This window comes from Haemaphysalis longicornis, unplaced genomic scaffold, assembly GCF_048455015.1.
Source record: "Haemaphysalis longicornis isolate Haplotype H1 unplaced genomic scaffold, Haemaphysalis longicornis Haplotype H1 scaffold_10, whole genome shotgun sequence".
Lineage (NCBI taxonomy): Eukaryota > Metazoa > Arthropoda > Arachnida > Ixodida > Ixodidae > Haemaphysalis > Haemaphysalis longicornis.
In genome coordinates this window covers 49,063,831-49,080,577 of record NW_027526204.1, presented here as the reverse complement: position 1 = coordinate 49,080,577, position 16,747 = coordinate 49,063,831, and the positions used below count along the sequence as shown (strand labels likewise).

The 16,747-nt window shown below is 48.1% G+C and overlaps 1 protein-coding gene across 8 annotated transcripts in view; it reads left to right on the top strand.

Annotated features, from left to right (window-relative positions):
* LOC144158475 (uncharacterized) overlaps positions 1–16,747 on the top strand; it is a 101,078-nt gene that overhangs the window by 63,982 nt on the left and 20,349 nt on the right. For 4 of the 8 annotated variants that reach the window (XM_077689358.1, XM_077689359.1, XM_077689365.1 and 1 more), the window contains exons 2-5: positions 13,843–13,996; positions 14,057–14,119; positions 15,760–15,909; positions 15,970–16,032. In XM_077689358.1, the coding sequence (XP_077545484.1) occupies positions 13,843–13,996; positions 14,057–14,119; positions 15,760–15,909; positions 15,970–16,032 (430 nt within the window). Of the gene's footprint in view, positions 1–1,445; positions 1,561–13,842; positions 13,997–14,056; positions 14,120–15,759; positions 15,910–15,969; positions 16,033–16,747 lie in introns of all 8 variants that reach the window. The other 4 variants (XM_077689363.1, XM_077689362.1, XM_077689361.1 and 1 more) reach the window with 4 other exon arrangements.

Below are 16,747 nucleotides of genomic sequence, written 5' to 3'. Positions count from 1 at the left end.
CCTGATGCTTCTTTATTAGGGGTCACGTGATTTGACCGTAGACCATTCTTCCTGGCTCTTTAAAGTCAGTGCTTTGTTTACAATGTCGCAGAGCAATGAAACCAGGCGACAAAAAGGGAATCCGAACAACAAAGACCAACATTTTTTCTGTGCCCAAACTTACATTGCTCAAGGCTGTTTTCGAAACAAGTGCGGTGTGCGCAGCTTCCCGGTGTTCGCCTCTCCCCCCCCCCCCCCCCCCTGAAGAGCACTTGAGCTGCGTTTAAAGGGTTCAAACGTATGTGCAGGTCACACCATGACGGGGTCACAAAGACCTCTCTACCACCCTGCCCAACTACAGCTGCAACTTGTCATTGTCTAGACCAGATAAGTACCCAACCTCAACGCCCTTGTATGATCAGCCCTTCAAAGCAGTCCAGGTCACGCTGACTTCACCCCCCCCTTCCCCCCCCCCAAAAAAAAAGCAGTGCTTAAGGCATTATACACGCATGCAGGTGACACAGACCTCCCCACGCCCTCCTAAACAGCTGTAACGAGTATAACATTGTTGAAACCAGCCGCAGAACCACTTTTAACGCCAATTTCCGGTCAGCGCTTCGAGGCTTTTGTTCACACGGTCGGGATGAGACAAAATCTCTGGTACGAAAAGGCACCTTGACCTAGAGTTCCTATCTCGATATGGCATTGTACGAAAAGGCCGTTGTAACAAGTTGGCCTATGACGAGTTCTCTGGTGACGAGCGGGCTTGTGACAAGTGGGCTCGTTCCCATTTTGTACGCGCCAGCTGTGATAAACACACAGATACTGGGTGCTGCGGTAAAGAGAAAGCGAAGCCTTGACAAAGATTAGCTCAGTGCTCTCTCCTGCTGGGTCATACTTGCGGTTGCCTGTGCCCCACACGGGTTTCCGTTGCACGTGCGTGCGTCTGTATGCTTCCCGTCATTCGTGTACAGTCTGTGGCGTAATTCAAAGTACTTGCAGGTGCACGTACGCGCACCTGCAAATACTTTGAATTGGGGTACCTTTCTACTTTGGGGCTCTAATTTCAACCGTGCTGTATTTTAGTGAGTACTCAGTAAGAAACTCTCTCCTTACAGAGTGGCTGGACGAGTTAACTTTTTTCTTACACCACGTTCAAAACTGCCACACAGAAGCCACACAAACATACGCCTGGAGCTCCGCTGGTCTCAATCGGCATCCCAACACGCGTGAAATCAACCATCGACTCAACCATGGGAGGGTTTACTAGACAAGAGCGTGCGTTAGACACAGCCACCGTGTTTTGTTGAGGTGAAATATTTGTGCTGCTGTATTGCATAGTTCTGCTGTGCATCCCGTAGTAGTGGCCAGTGTTTTAAAGCTGGCGATCGTGCGTGTGTGAGCGTCGTCTGTGCGGGAAGGTGGAGCTTAGAAAAGTTGCTCATGCTTGTGCATTTCACTCGTAGGTCTTCGCCACCTGTTGCGGCCCCAACCCGCAAGGTGTGGTTGTCAACACGGCCGGGCATTTCGTGAGCGTCTGTGGAAACATCTCCCTGGGCTGCCACATCCGCGCCTGAACAGGTCTGTCTTCCCTCGCTTGTGGTGCTTGTCGCGTCTCCTGCCGAGTGGTCGGTTCCGAACCTTTGTTCCCGTCGTCGGTGTGCACTGCTTCTATCAGCTTGGCTGGCTTCATCAACTGAACGGGTATCTGTCGCCGCCCTGACTGCCACCATTTGGCCCCAGTTCGCTTCGCTCGTGTCTGTAGTAGAGCAGAGGGACGTATTTCGGATCAATTTGAAGGTTATCGCGGGAGCACTGACCAAGCAAAATAGTGCCATTCCATTCATTTTGTCATGTGTCAAGGGCATCTCCGGAAAAGGGGAGACATCAAAATCCCCCCCAAAAAAAAAGAAAAGAAAAAAGAAACGGCCATTTGAAGTGTGCGCCAGGAGCGCAGCAATGAACGAATGCCACACCGAAACCCCAAGGCATCGTTGTCAAATATGGCAGCGGGCTGGTCAGCCAATCAGAATTCTGCGCAGAACAGTGGCGACCATATATAGACACGGAAAGGCAAAGAGCCAATGAGAGTGTGCCGCAATCAAGCCCAGGCGGGCTAAAAGCCGGGCGCACAAGGAGCAGGGGGAGGCAAAAAACCATGAGGCGGAAGGAGCACGTGAGCTTCAAGGAACAAGCCAGGCGGACGCAGTCAGGCCACCGACTATGCCTAGCAAGCCTGGCGTGCCGACTTAGCATTGGCTGTGGCATCCTAGGCGCACCACGAACCTGTGTCTTCGTGGCCCCAGGGGCGGCGGTCGAGCACCTGCGCCTAACGTCCGCGCTGCATCGACCTTCACTTCGACAGCCCGAAAGGGCTTCTTTCGTGCCGAGACCTACTTGGGACCTCTAGCGGCAGCGGCTACCAGGGGGTAGCCATCGAGGAAACTTCAGGATGCGCGGAGCCCACGCTGCCCAAGGAATGACCTAGCGCATCGAACGTCGGCATCAACAAGACGATGACGGCTACCACCGAATCGTGGCCACACAAGGGTGCGACACATCAGCACCGACGACCAGGGTAGGCAAGCCCAATAGGGACGCATTCACAGGACACAACTATAGTTCATACCACAAGCCAGGTGCAGCACTGTGGAGGCTACATTGTTGTTAACAGTGGGCCCACTGAGGGCTCCTAACTCACCGTGAAGGGGGTCCATAAAGGACATTCCCTTCTCCCTCTTCGGCAAGTGGCACCGCAAGGCCCCGGCGCCTTTTGTCGCTTCCTTCGCGGTGAGTTAGGCGCCCTCAGTGGGTGCACTATTTACAACAATGTAGCCTCCACAGTGTTGCACCTAGCTTGTGGAATTAACTATAGGGAGTTGTGGTTGTAGAGAGATCACCTAGAGGGTGATGGATTGAGTCTATTTGAACTAATGGTATAGGAGTTTATTGTACAGACTTTTGAACTTTGATTCGAATTGTATTTTGGGATTTTTAGTTAGAGATTTCAGTGTTTGCTGGTTGAGTGCACTTGATTTATTGAGCGGTTTGCTTGAGGGTTTTTTCGGGTGCGTTAAATGTGTGTTTTATCAAACCCATCAATGGCTTTCCCGCGTCAATCTCTGAGCTGGTCAAGTCAACCACACCATCCGTTTACGGGACAATAAAAACAGTTGGCGAGCTTGCCAGCATTGATTTATCCTGACCCAGGATATTTGCGTCGGGCCCAGTCACGTGTCTTTCCACCTGCGAGAATGGATGTGGGTGGGTCGTTGACGTTGGTTTGAACGCGAGGTTTGAAGAAGAAGCAATTTTCTGAATGTAGGACAAAGACTCTCACACAGAAAACGAAAGGTCAGAGGTGGACGTTTTTGTCAGAGGAAAGAAATTGTGAGGCGGAGAAAAGCATTGAAGAGGTTAAAAGAAGGGCTGAGAAGAAAAAGAGAGAAATTGCATTAAAACGGGCTAAGTTGTAAGTAATGCATGCAGAACTAAAGCAATGCCTCAATGAAAAGGAACTCAAAAAGAATGGTGAATGCGCCGCACGTGAGACAGATGGCACGCGGACCGCCGACTGTGATGAGTCGCGTGATATTGAAAGAACGCAGGTGGCAGATCACGACAAGGCTGTGATTACAAAGGAACACAAAGAAAACTGTTGCTTTGGACAGCCCGCTGAGGAGAAAGGCATGTGCGGAGTGCAAGGCCGTGAATGTACCGAGTGTGGCACGGTTCCAGAACAGACGCATAGAGACGAGTGCTTTGAGAATAAACCCGGTGAAGAAGCACGTGCTGTTGAAAGAACGGGTTTGGCACACAGTGTCACGTGAACGGATTAACCCAAAAGTCTTTACAACAAAGTTCTACACAATTCGTCCAAATCCACTTATTTATCACCCTATAGGTGATCTCTCTAAACCACAACTGCCTAGTTGTGTCCTATGACTGCGTGTCCTATGACTCGGTGGCTACCCCCTGGTAGCCACTGCCGCTGGAGGTCTCAAGTAGGCTTGGTGCGAACGCCGCCTTTTTGGGCCATCGAGACGATCGTCGACGGAGCGTGGACGCAGGCCGCTGGTGCCCGCCCGATGCCGCTGGGGTCACGAAGACGCAGGATCGTGGTGCACCTAGGATGACGGTGCCGATGCGAAGTCGGCCCGCTCCCGCCCAGGCTTGGATGGCGTGGTCGATGGCCTGGCCGCATTCCCCTGGCTCGTTCGTTGAAGCGCACGTGCTCGGGCCGCCTCCTGGTTGTCTGCCTCCCGGTGTCTTGCCTCCCCCTTCTCTTTGTGCGCCCCACTTTTATACCCTCTGGGCTCTCTCGTGGCGCACTCCCATTGGCTTCTTGCTTCTTCCCTGTCCTTACATGATCGCCACGTCACTGGTATCCTGCGCGGCGTTCTCTAATTGGCCAACCAGTGCGCTGCTGCCTTTGCCCATGATTCCTTGGGTTTTAGGCGCTGGCGTTCTCGGATTGGCGCGCTTGGCACACACTTCAAATGGCCGTTCCTTTGTTCTTTTTCCTCATTTTTGGGGGTTTTCATCATCCCCTCTTGGGGGGTGCCCTGACACGTGACAATTACCCCCCGCTTTAAGAGTTTTTTCTCAAAAAACTGCTTCATGTTGTCCTCCGAGGTCCTCTTATTCCACAATTCTTGCTCACTTCTCATGAGTCCACTGTTCACCACCACTGATCACTTCCCACCTCACACTTTTAAGTTCACACTCGTACAAAACACACACACCTGGTTCACACAACGTTCCCGTTCTATCACCAATACATCAATTCCAACCAAAATTAGACGATTAAGAAACTAATGGTGGATCAATGGCAAAAGTATGTGGAACAATGGTCACAGCAGTTGGGTGAAGCAAGCAGACATAAAAACATATTCGCAGATATAGGCGAAAACACAAAGCTTCTATTAAACATGAATGTATGAAACAAAATACAGGAACTGATTTATGAAATTACAGCAACAGAAGATGGAAAGTAACAGACACATCGCTGTGGCTCTTCGCGGCACTTAAACACCAACTACTCAAACGAACTCCTCTAGCACATCACTGCAATCAAACACTTCAGTGAACTCTTGTTGGACAACACTCTATCAAGCGGCACAAACTAACGTTTTTCCTCCTTCTACTCCTCAACCGCACTTTGCAACTACTTCTTTCATATCTACACTTCATGCACATACTCCAAACTACTCATACAATTTGCTCTAACATCACCAAAATCAACATCACAAAAACTCAAATTTGAAAACCCTTTCACTCACTATGCACTTCTCAGCTACACCGCTTCCATGTACGCTTCCTACACTTACACCACCATACTCATACAACCTACTCGAACACATCATCAAATCAAACGCATCAATGATCTAATATTCGGCACCACTATGTCTCAATCCCAACTTCATCACTAATTCACTCATTTCACTAATGGTGCACCACAATACAAAACTTTTTTCTTCACTGTTATGGGTCCTATTTCTGTCCAAGTCGACACCATGATTTCCATCAGGTTCGTTGACCTATGGCTTCATCTTCACCTTCTTCCGCCTTAACCACTCAGCACCTTTCACTACACAATCACATCGGTTATGACAACCGACTTTGGTCACACCGCTCGCGTGCCGGTCACACGTAGCCTGGGTAATGGTTGCCTTGGGCACCCCAGCCTCGCGAGTTCAACTCCTATCATGCCACAGAGCGCGTTTCTTTGACGCCTTCTATCTCGCAAGTCACTGAGCGCGTCACCTCTTTGTTGTGAGATACCCTTCTCGTGGTCACTGTGGGCGTTTTTCTCACACTGTCTCATCTTGGCGCCTCGTCTGTTCATTCGCCCTTCTCCGTGCCTTGTCTGGGCAACGTTTAGAGTCAGATCGCCTTTCATTTGGTATTCCTGTTGTATTTTACATCCGGTCTACTTCTGGACGACTCTGATTTTCTGCACAGATTTCTCTTTTGATTATTGGCAGGCTTTTCCTTACAGCCGTGTCCCTGCTTTTGCTTATCCGAAGCTCCCAACGTCCTTTTTTCTGGGATCACTCGCCCCTGCACTGCCTCCCTGTCACACTTCTCTAGATCTAGCTCGTCATCAACGTCACAGAACTTTGGCTGAGGGCGATGTTCTAGGTTGTCATTAAGCTCGTTACGTGGCTGTGCACTTTCGCCCTTAGTAATAACCTCCAATGCCAAACGGTCCGCCTGAATAGCTTCTATACTTTCTCTGCCCTTTTGAGCGACAAAGATACTCTCCTTACACGCAGGCATTTTGGAAGAACCACCACTAAGGCCTTCTAATCTGATGCTACTCCCTGCACTTCGTATAGCAGACACCCCATTTACACTTGTTAATATTTCGGAGGCCATACAATCAGCTAAGTCCCTTGCGCTACAAGGAGGCCGAAAGATGTTCTCGTCCGGCGCGTTCTCGGTGCGCTCACCTCCAAGCGCCTGGCCTGCGGATGAGCCACGCCCGGTCAGTTCACTGTCTCCCGCTGCGGACGCAACTTTCTCCTCAGCAGGTTGTCTGAACAAACAATTGTTTTCTTGGTGTTTATTTTTCCTCGCGGCCTCATCGTGATCCGCGACCTGCGTTCTATCAAACGCACGTGGTCCTTCGCTGCCGCCGATCTGCGTGCTTTCTTCCTCACGTGCGTCGTAGAGGTCAGCGACCCGCGTGCCTCAGGTCTCGCGTGTGGTGTGTTCACCGTTCTTTTCGCGTTCCTTTTCCGCGATGCGCCGTGTTAATTCTGCATGATCTTGTTACAACTCTACCATTTCAATTTTCTTCTCTCTATCCTCAACCTCCAACCTCCTTTTCTCGGCCTCAAGCCTTTTCCTTGCTTTGCGAGATTCTTCTATCTTTGCATCCAATCTCTCATGCGCTTTGCGGCTCTCTTCATCTAACAATTCGAAAAACTGCTTCTTGTTCAAACCTCGCGTTTGGACCAACGTCAACAACCTTCCCAAATCCATTCTCGCAGCTGGTAAGACACGTGACAGGGCCCGATGGAAATATCCTGTATAAGGATAAATCAATCCTGGCAGGCTCGCCAATTATTTGTCACGTGAACGGATGGTGGGGTGGTCTATACCAGCTCGGAGCAATGGACACAGGGAAGCCGTTGACGTGTTTAACAACATACATTTAATGCACACACCAAAAAAACCCTCATGCAAAGCACTCAATAATTAAACTACACTCAAACGATAAACACACATCTCTAACTAACAATCCCAGCATACAACTCAACTCTAACCCAAAAGTCTCTGCAGCAAAGTTCTACACAATTCGTCCAAATCCACTTATTCTATCACCCTATGGGTGATCTCTCTAAACCACAACAGCCTAGTTGTGTCCTATGACTGCGTCCCTATTGGACTGGCCTACCCCGATCGTCGGCGCTGACGTGTCGCACCCTTGCGTGGCTGTGGCTCGGTGGTAGCCGTCCTCTTCTTGCTTCGTCGGTGCCGGCGTTCGATGTGCACGGTCACTCGCTGGACGGTGTGGGCTCCGCGCGTCCTCACTTCTTTCCTCTGTGGCTACCCCCGGGTAGCCTCTCTCGCTGGAGGTCCTTGATGCCGGCGTTCTACGTGCACGGTCATCCCTTCGGCGGCGTGTTTTTTCGGTGGCTACCCCCTGGTAGCCGCTGCCGCTGGAGGTCTCAGGTAGGCTTGGCACGAACGTCGCCTTTCGGGGCCGTCGAGACGTCGACGGAGCGTGGACGCAGGCCACTGGTGCCTGACCGATGCCGCTGGGGCCACGAAGACGCAGGTTCGTGGTGCACCTAGGATGACGGTGCCGATGCGAAGTCGGCCCGCTCCCGCCCAGGCTTGGATGGCATGGTCGATGGTCTGGCCGCGTCCCCCTGGCTCGTTCGTTGAAGCGCACGTGCTCCGGCCGCCTCCTGGTTGTCTGCCTCCCGGTGTCTTGCCTCTCCCTTCTCTTTGTGCCCCCCAATTTTATACCCTCTGGGTTCTCTCGTAGCGCACTACCATTGGCTTCTTGCTTCTTCCCTGTCCTTACATGATCGCCACGTCACTGGTATCCTGCGCGGCATTCTCTAATTGGCTGACCAGTGCGCTGCCGCCTTTGCCCATAATTCCTTGGGTTTTAGGCGCTGGCGTTCTCGGATTGGCGCGCTCCTGGCGCACACTTCAAATGGCCGTTCCTTTGTTCTTTTTCCTCATTTTTTGGGATTTTCATGCATCCCCTCTTGGGGGGTGCCCTGACTCATGACACACAGCGAGGAGATCGATGAGAAAATAAAAGAACGAAGGTTCTCGCAAAAGACCGCCGAATGGGAGATGCATTCCAAGTGCGAGGTGGTAAATATCTCAAGTTCTGCGCCATTGCATGCCTTCTGATAGGAGATGAACATGCCGAGATTGCGACAGGCAAAGGCGGGTTATATGCCCCTGGTGCAGTTGACTCATTTGATTTAAAGATTTCTCAAAAATCACTAGTTCAGTCCGAGGTCCTTGCCGCCCCGGGTAGTGGTACGAATGGTGGCCGGAAAGAAGGTTGTAGTTTTTTGGAAATGCCTATGGCTAGTGAAAGAGTACCCTCATCCTCGAAAAGCCCTGTGCGAAGCGGTTGCACAGTGAAGCGGGCAGCTCATAGTCTGAGATTGTCAATTCGGTCCCTAGGGTGCAGCCAAGTACCAGTATTTCAGACCTGCCAGGGCAGCGCCCCATGTCCAAGCTCTGTGACGTCGATGGAAAGCGAGAACGAGTGCAGAATGAAAGGGATCCAGGAGACGGGCTGGTAGCTGAAACTCAATGGCGCGAGAAAAAACAGTCATGTTTGCAAAATCCTACAAAGCGAATGAGGGAAAGGAGACTGATGCCTAGGAAGGTTAGAGCGCGTAAGCGAAGGTGTGCCAAAAGAGATAGGGTAGCTGGAAAGTTCATAGAGTTAGGGCATGCTACGAAGATGGCACACAGATGACGAGCTAAGGCCTGTAAGACGAATGGATGGCTCCCTAATCAGCCCCCCAGCCAAGCCCCCCAACCAACTACATGGGAGAGCGCCAGCGCAGTCATGCAAATAAGACAAAAACAAAGAGCGTGCGAGTCCAGCAAAATCCAGAGAAAGCATGCAATAGGCAAGGCCTATGACAGCTCGTGTCATAGGTCGGGGAGACGAATGAATATTGGTGAGCGTCAAAGCCGAGCCAACAGTGTAGCCAAGAGTTCTGAGTGTTTGAAGGAGAAAAAGGTAAAGATGAAGGCCAAAATCAACAAACCTGATGTAACATGAAGTTGACTCGGACAGAAGTAGGACCCATAACGGTTACGAATAAGTTGTGTATTGTGGCACAGCATAAATATTGTGCTTTTGTGAAAAGGCAAGGTTGGAGTAAATCTATATAATAAAGCTGAATTAGTGAGTGACGAAGTCCGGATTGAGACATAGTGGTGTCGACTATTAGATATTTGATGTGTTCGAGTAGATTGTAGGAGTAGGTTGGTGTAAATACATGAAGTGTAGCCATACATGCAGTAGTTGCGAAATGTGGCTAAAGAGTGGTTTTAAATTTGAGATGTGTGAAAGTGCTTGATTTCGGTGTATGCACGAAATCGATTGTGAAAGTAGATTAGTGTGAGAGGTGAGGTGTTGGTTGAAGAAGTCGTGAAGTCTGTGTGAACAAAATGGTAACGTGTAAACACAACAGGAGGCATGCTTTAGAACAAGAGTGCCAAGGCAGATTGGTGTGCACTACACTACATTTGCCGGCAGCCTTCCGTGACGGTCGGAAGAAGTCACCCTTGCCGATGTTCTTGGAACAAACTTCTTGCTGAAGAATGGCAATCCAGCGCAGTCTGGTCTCTGTGTCGCATTCACTGTGCAGAAAGAGGTCCATTGCAAAAAGCCACTAACAAGGACAGTCTTTGTGAAGTTGCGGCCAGTGAGACTTGCATGGTGATTCGTCCGACAGCTTGAGGCCCCCGATTGCAGATGGTACATTTGTTTGGTGCAAGTTTTCCCCCCGTGACTTCCGCATTTTCTCACCGCACTTCGCTGAGCACCATGGCAGCCTATGACAGAAACGGAAACCTGCCCGTGCTAAAGGCCAGTCATGGCAAGTGCTGCGCTAGCACCACCTGTTGAAGGTTAGACCCAACTGCTCGTTATAAACGGTCTGTACGAAGCTCATCATGTGGGAGCATACCCATGGTGTAAACGGTGATCTCGCTAGACGTAATCAGCCAGCAGCTGCAACATTTGTGTTGACGCAAGCATGTCGAAACGCTACCCATAAACCACTGCGTGCCCAGGGATGCTGAAGCTTGACTTGCTTCGGGTTGTAAAGGGGCAACGGCACAAAATCTATCTTTCCCACTTTTAAAAATGCCAGCAGCAAGATTATTTTAACATAAAGGTCTTTTATGCTGAAATCCACCAAGATCGGAGTGACGTCACATCCGTCACAGAAATGACATCAGCAGAAAAATGTGGTTGTGCCAGGATTCGAGGCGGGTGCTCTGTCGCCGCAACGGGAGGCGCCAGGCGCTTTACCGACCGCGCTATTAGCGGAAGCGCAGAGAGCCATACGAACGCGCCATATATCTTCACTATAACCTCTATTTCGCTGGTGCTGCCGTTAAGGAGAGGTGAAGTGAAGTAGTGCATCACTATACTAATGAGCCCCAACAGTTGGCGCCAGCTGAGGTCGTCACAACGAAACTGATAAGTCTGACGGTGTCATACCGACGATATATAAATAGTGATGTGCAAGTTCATAGCGATGCATAATAAACATTCAACTGATCCTGTGAAGGCATATTACTTTCGTGTTTTACCGACTCCTATGAAGGAGGGATCAACCAAATTTATTTACTTTGAAGCAGAACCACACATCAGTAATATGGTATGTGCCCATGTAGGAGCGCCCCATGATTACGCAGAAACGAGCTCTCGCTCAGTGCATCGCATTCTGATATGTTGTGCATGCGCTGTCTGCATTCTTGCAGCAACTATTAGTGCGTGTTTTGTCAACTGAATGAGCACTTGTATTTTAAATTCTCGCAGGATACAATGTCTAGTACAGAAATATTTGCAGCTAAGTTGTTGTGGAGCAGTAACATAATTAAGTGTACCTGTCCACATTTTCTAAACACATTCTATAGTGTGTTTTACGTTCTCATTTTGTGATTACAAGCCTGTGCTGCTGCAACAGCCAGCAATTGTAAGCAACTGGCAATAACAGGATTAGTTTCACCGATCGGGGCTGCGCTGTTTTATGCATATTGTAATAGCTGATGCCGGGTTTTTACATGGTTCTTTGGGTTCCACCAGATCACCTTTTCTGGACGATTCTACAAAGGCTGTCAGCCAGGCCAATAGTTTTACTTAGTGAGTAACTGTAACAGGGACAGAATCCAACTGGTGCATTTCAGTGTCCTTTGCTGCATATCTCCAGTACAGTTGTCTACTGGGAATTATGCGGACTTCAACACTACCAATTTCTATTTGCAATTAGCCCAGTCTACAAACACTGTTCATGGAGTGTAAAAACGGATGCTCATACACGAAGTTTGAATGTTGCCCATATACCTAGCACATGAGGGATCCATGCAATGGGACGGAAGTTTTTTTAATTACTCACACGACCTGTTCGAACCCACTGCCTGGCCAAATTATAAAAAATAAATTCACAACATGCCTCACCCCCTCCCCTCCTTCCTTTTTTAGTAGCTTAGGTTTCTGCCTATTTCTCTGATGGAGCAAACAGCTGACACGCTTCTTGCTATATTTAATGGTTCTCGGCGTAGCACCCTTGGTCCCATCTTTAAATTTTTTGTGATGAATTGTTTTATTGCAAGCGAGCCCATCTTTGCAAAGGCTATTTACACGCAGTTTCACTATTTTTAGTAATCTCCTCTCCGGAAGTCAAAAATGGGCCACCTTCTTTAAACTGGATGATCCCATCTCCCTTTATATCCTCAATAAAAAATCTACTCCAATTTTTATCCTTTTTCACATAATCTGTCACGGAAGCTAAGAAATATACTTATTTGGGTATTGCATAAACTAGCAGCTTGAGCTGGAAGTCACATATAACCAATATTTCTTTTAGGGGCGAAGCTCCTGAAGCTGTGGGTCTGTCCATCCCTTGTGTCTCGTGGTACGTGACCGCCTAGTTCGCTGACTCACTCGCAGGTGGCGCTACGTGACCACCTAGTTCGATGACTCACTCGCAGGTGGCGCTACGTGACCACCTAGTTCGATGACTCACTCGCAGGTGGCGCTGGTGTGAGTGACGTCATGATGACGTCACTCGGAGCGGAGGGCGCGCAGGGTGGCGGCAGCGCGCGCTCGCCGACAGGATCCTGCCGTGCGCGAAAAAGAGGCCGAAGCATCTCGTCTAGAAAGTCGCGCTTAAACCGCGCCTCGGCAGCTTCGGGCTGAGCTCGCTTGATGCGTTTTGCAGCCGCCTCGCGAGCTCTCAGTGCATCGGGGTTTGCCTGCCGATACGAGCGCTTGCTTGCAGCCTCACGAACCCTACAATAACAATAAACGAACAAGAGCAAAATAAAAGGACAAAATAAAAGTTGATTTGTACAATGTACGCACACAGTCTTACGTCTTTCTTAATGATGTAATGGGCGAACTTTCACGGGAGAGTTACGGTTACCGATGATCTCCCCCTCTCGAGCTTCGCCCCACTTATCATCATTCATTCCATGGATATGGCGGGATTTTTTTCTGTCGCTCACGGTCATGAACTGTGTTCAGGGAGGCATCAACTCACTTATGCTCCAGCGAAAGATTACTGTTGTATCTTATTTTAATTTTGTATAAAACTCATGATGCCTGCTCAGTTCCAATCCTCTCTTGAAGAAACAATATTGAATTGCTTGAGAATGTTTTAGGAATGGTTGTTGACTTTATTTATTTTAAATATAATTGCACAAATTCTGTTTAGGACATCGCGTAAGCTTATGGGACTCAAGCATTAGTCAAGGAGAAAGTTTTTACACCTGACATTTCTTTGCTCTTGATAATTCAAATTATAGTCGCACATATTCCGTGTCTCAGCTTATTCCAACTGGTGAGATTCATACATTAGGGAAAAAACAGTCTTAATCCTTTAAGTTTATTAGTATTATGCTAGAAACTTGCGAAAACCGTGGCATAACTCAAAATACTATTCGCCATTACCGTATAAATTTTTAAACCTCTTCTACCAACCTGTTTATATTTTCTTTTTTGCACATATTATCGGCTGGAACAGTACAGCTAAACATGTCTTGACACTTTTGAATGAACAGAAGCAAATGTTTAGCTTATTTTAGCTTTTTTGTTTCTAATTGCAGCCGCATGTAGTATCCTGAACTGTTGGTATCTGATGTTCACACCTTTATGCCCCTCCTTCTTGGGCCTCTGGTTTGCAGTATGTACTTTAATAAAAATGAAAAGTGTGTGACAAGGGCAGTTCAAGGGGCCAACGAAATACTGGCTTCACACTAATTTGCGCAAGACTCACAGAACACATGTATACCCCACACGAAGTGTAACTAACAGCTCAACTGTTTTTTAAAAACAAGACAGCTGTGTATGAAAACAGAGACAGAATGTGTTGTTGGGCTTGTTGGTACATACTTGATTGGAGCTTTGCGCAAAAAAAGACGAGGACGGTGGCAAACGTGACAGTTAGTAGCGCCTGGCACGTTTGCCACCGTCCTCGTCTTTTTTTTGCGCCAAGCTCCCATTCATGAAAACAGAGATCTCTATGTGCACGAACGCCATTGCTGCTTTTATTTCCAACCCACTGCCACATCACCAAAATGTGAGTGCCACAGGTGACGTGGTGGAGTGAAAGGGAACTATCGCTCTCACAGGCGGAGAGGCCTGCAAGAACAACAGCAAGCATGCCACATGCAACATTATCGATGCCAAGAAGCTGTGTTGTGGCACTGTCTCTGGATGCAGCCTGCAGCCAGGGTGTCTCCTGCTGCCATTACACCCAGACAGCCATTACCACAAGTACAATAGGTATGAGCCCATTCGCTGTAACCGCTAGGTGGTATGCATTACTAATATTTTTCTTTTCAGGTACGCAGTGTTCTCTGACATCACTCATCAGTGCTGGCTCCCAAACAGAGGCAGGATTTGGAGGTCTGACTTTTCGTTATTGTTTCTATTATGAGTATCTCACAGAGCAGGCCACGCAGTTAAGAAAACTTCTTATCATAAAAAGTCAAGGAAAGCTCGCACTCATGCTCAAGACTTCAATGGCAAAGCTGTTGTAGCTGTTATACAGGCCACACCAAGGGGGGAGATTTAATGGACGTGAATTTGGGGTCATTGTGAGGATTAATTCTACGGTTTCAGGCAGCGGCTGTTTTGAGAGCCATAAATGCCAGTATTCAACCACATAGCAAGCCCGTACTCCTGCAATATTACTATCGGCCATTGTTGTGGCCGCAGCAACTGCTGTAGGAATTCAAAATTACGTAAAAAATTTCAACGCCATATCGTTGTTAGGCTCATTTTGCAGTTTTGTTTCCTGGTCGTCAAGCGTCCTCTGAAATATATCACTGTCGCATACTGGAAACGGAAATGACGATTACTGCAGGCAGATTTGAGGGCTTGTACGAATTTGGTACATGGGGTGGCAGCCACTTGAGTGTGAAAAAGAGAAAATACAAGGGTGGATACAAAAGAAAGGATACGTGATTTCAGCTGGCATTTTGCATGCGTTGTGAAATTAGTTTTACTGACACGGCCTTCAGCAGACACGGTCGCCAGGCATGCCCGCAACTCGCTTCGGTACTAATGCTGCCAGCTGCACTGTGTCCTCTAACTAAAAAGGAGGCAAAGAAAAGTGCCAGGCCCTCAAAAAGTAAAGAAGGCCTACATCCTGAGGAGAAACAAAATAAATGTGTCCTAAAAGGACAGAAAACCAGTGTGTAATTTCGAATTCTACCAATTTGCCACTTTTCAAATTTTTTGCATACCTGCCACCGGCACAAGCTCTGCCCGGCATACGATTAATGGCACCACGCAGCCAACTTGCGGGATGTGCCAGTCCCGCAGGTTGGTAGGTCCGTGTCAAACTTCCACTTACGCCCAAATATGCCTAACATCTTGTTCAACGCTGTTTTTTTTGTTGCGATGTCAACCATTTTGGGTGTTTTGAGTTGGCCATGTAATGTGGTGCCTGGGACAGGGATACTGGGTTTTCGACCTATGAAGTTATAGTGCTCTCACATAAACACAATGAGTAATGTAATTCAGATATCAAGTGCACTAGTATCCCTTTGCCACAATTCAGAAACTCGTTGTAGTGTGTAAATGTTCCTCCTCACAAAAAATGGGAAGGTATTTGCTTTTCCAATCATACCTTGCAAGTAATAAGTCATATGAACTACTCTACTTAACTGGCTTCGATTGTGTCATTCATTATGAGTTGTCAAGTGTGTAAAAAGTACAAATATAAGGGACTGTATTAATGGAGAAACAGCTCTCAGCCGCTAAGTAGCACATCTAATTGGCGCTCCTTCGGCAATATTACTCTGTAAACAACAGTTTGGCTGAACGATAAGAAAAATGAATAATTAGTCGGCAAATTTGGCATAGCAGGCAAGCTGATCTGTTTGCTATTTGTCTGTTTGAAAAGACCTATCTAGTGGGCTCAATTGTGTAGGTGTCGTTTTCTTTAGAATGAGAAACTACTGATTGGGCTGTTGCTGGTTCTCTTGCAATGTAGCTGGGTTGTGGGAATTTTCTTTTGTGGTTCTGTTTTTTACTTCCAGGAGACACTGCAAGAACAACAGCAAGCATGCCACATGCAACATTATCAATGCCAAGAAGCTGTGTTGTGGCACTGCCTCTGGATGCAGCCTGCAGCCAGGGTGTCTCCTGCAGCCATTACTCCCAGACAGCCATTACCACAAGTACAATAGGTATGAGCCTATTCACTGTAACCGCTAGGTGCTATGCATTACTAATATTTTTCTTTTCAGGTACGCAGTGTTCTCTGACATCACTCATCAGTGCTGGCTCCCAAACAAAGGCAGGATTTGCAGGTCTGATTTTTCGTTACTGTTTCTAGTATGAGTATCTCAGAGCAGGCCAGGCAGTTAAGAAAACTTCTCATCGTAAAAAGGAAAGCTCGCACTCATGCTCAAGACATGAATGGCGAAGCTTTTGTAGCTGAGCATTGCTGGGCACATAGTAAAGTTTCATTATTATTTCTTATTTTCATAGTTGTGGTGCTAGTATTCGTCGTCATATGCATCAGAGAGGTCGTCAACTTCTTCACAGTAAGTGGGGGAGGCAAAGTCATCTTCAGCATTGTAGACTTCCACTATCTCTTCCTCATCTACTCGAGGCAGCAGTGTCGCGAGATCTGCAAGTCGTCTTGGGAAGGCTTGGCACACTCGTAGCCCTGTCTCCAATCATACATACTGGCCTCTAAAAAATGTAGCAGCTGCGGGGCCTCTCCCAAGCAGGGTGTCTTTTCATCTTGAGCATTAGCGCTGCCATTGTTTTTTACATGTGCGGTAGCACTGATGACAGCGCTGGTGGTTTTGTTTTGTTTGCTGAAGCCATTGCACAAGCCGGGTACTCGGCAGTAGCCGCGAGGCATGCACTTACAAGAGCTGGGAATTTTCATGGTATTTTTTTTGCAACAGTGAACTTCCGGCTTGTACGACAGCTCCGCTGTTATAAGTGTTATGAACAACTTTTGCGAAATTTCTTTTCTTTGCTGGTGGGCCTAAGCTGATTAACACCAAAACT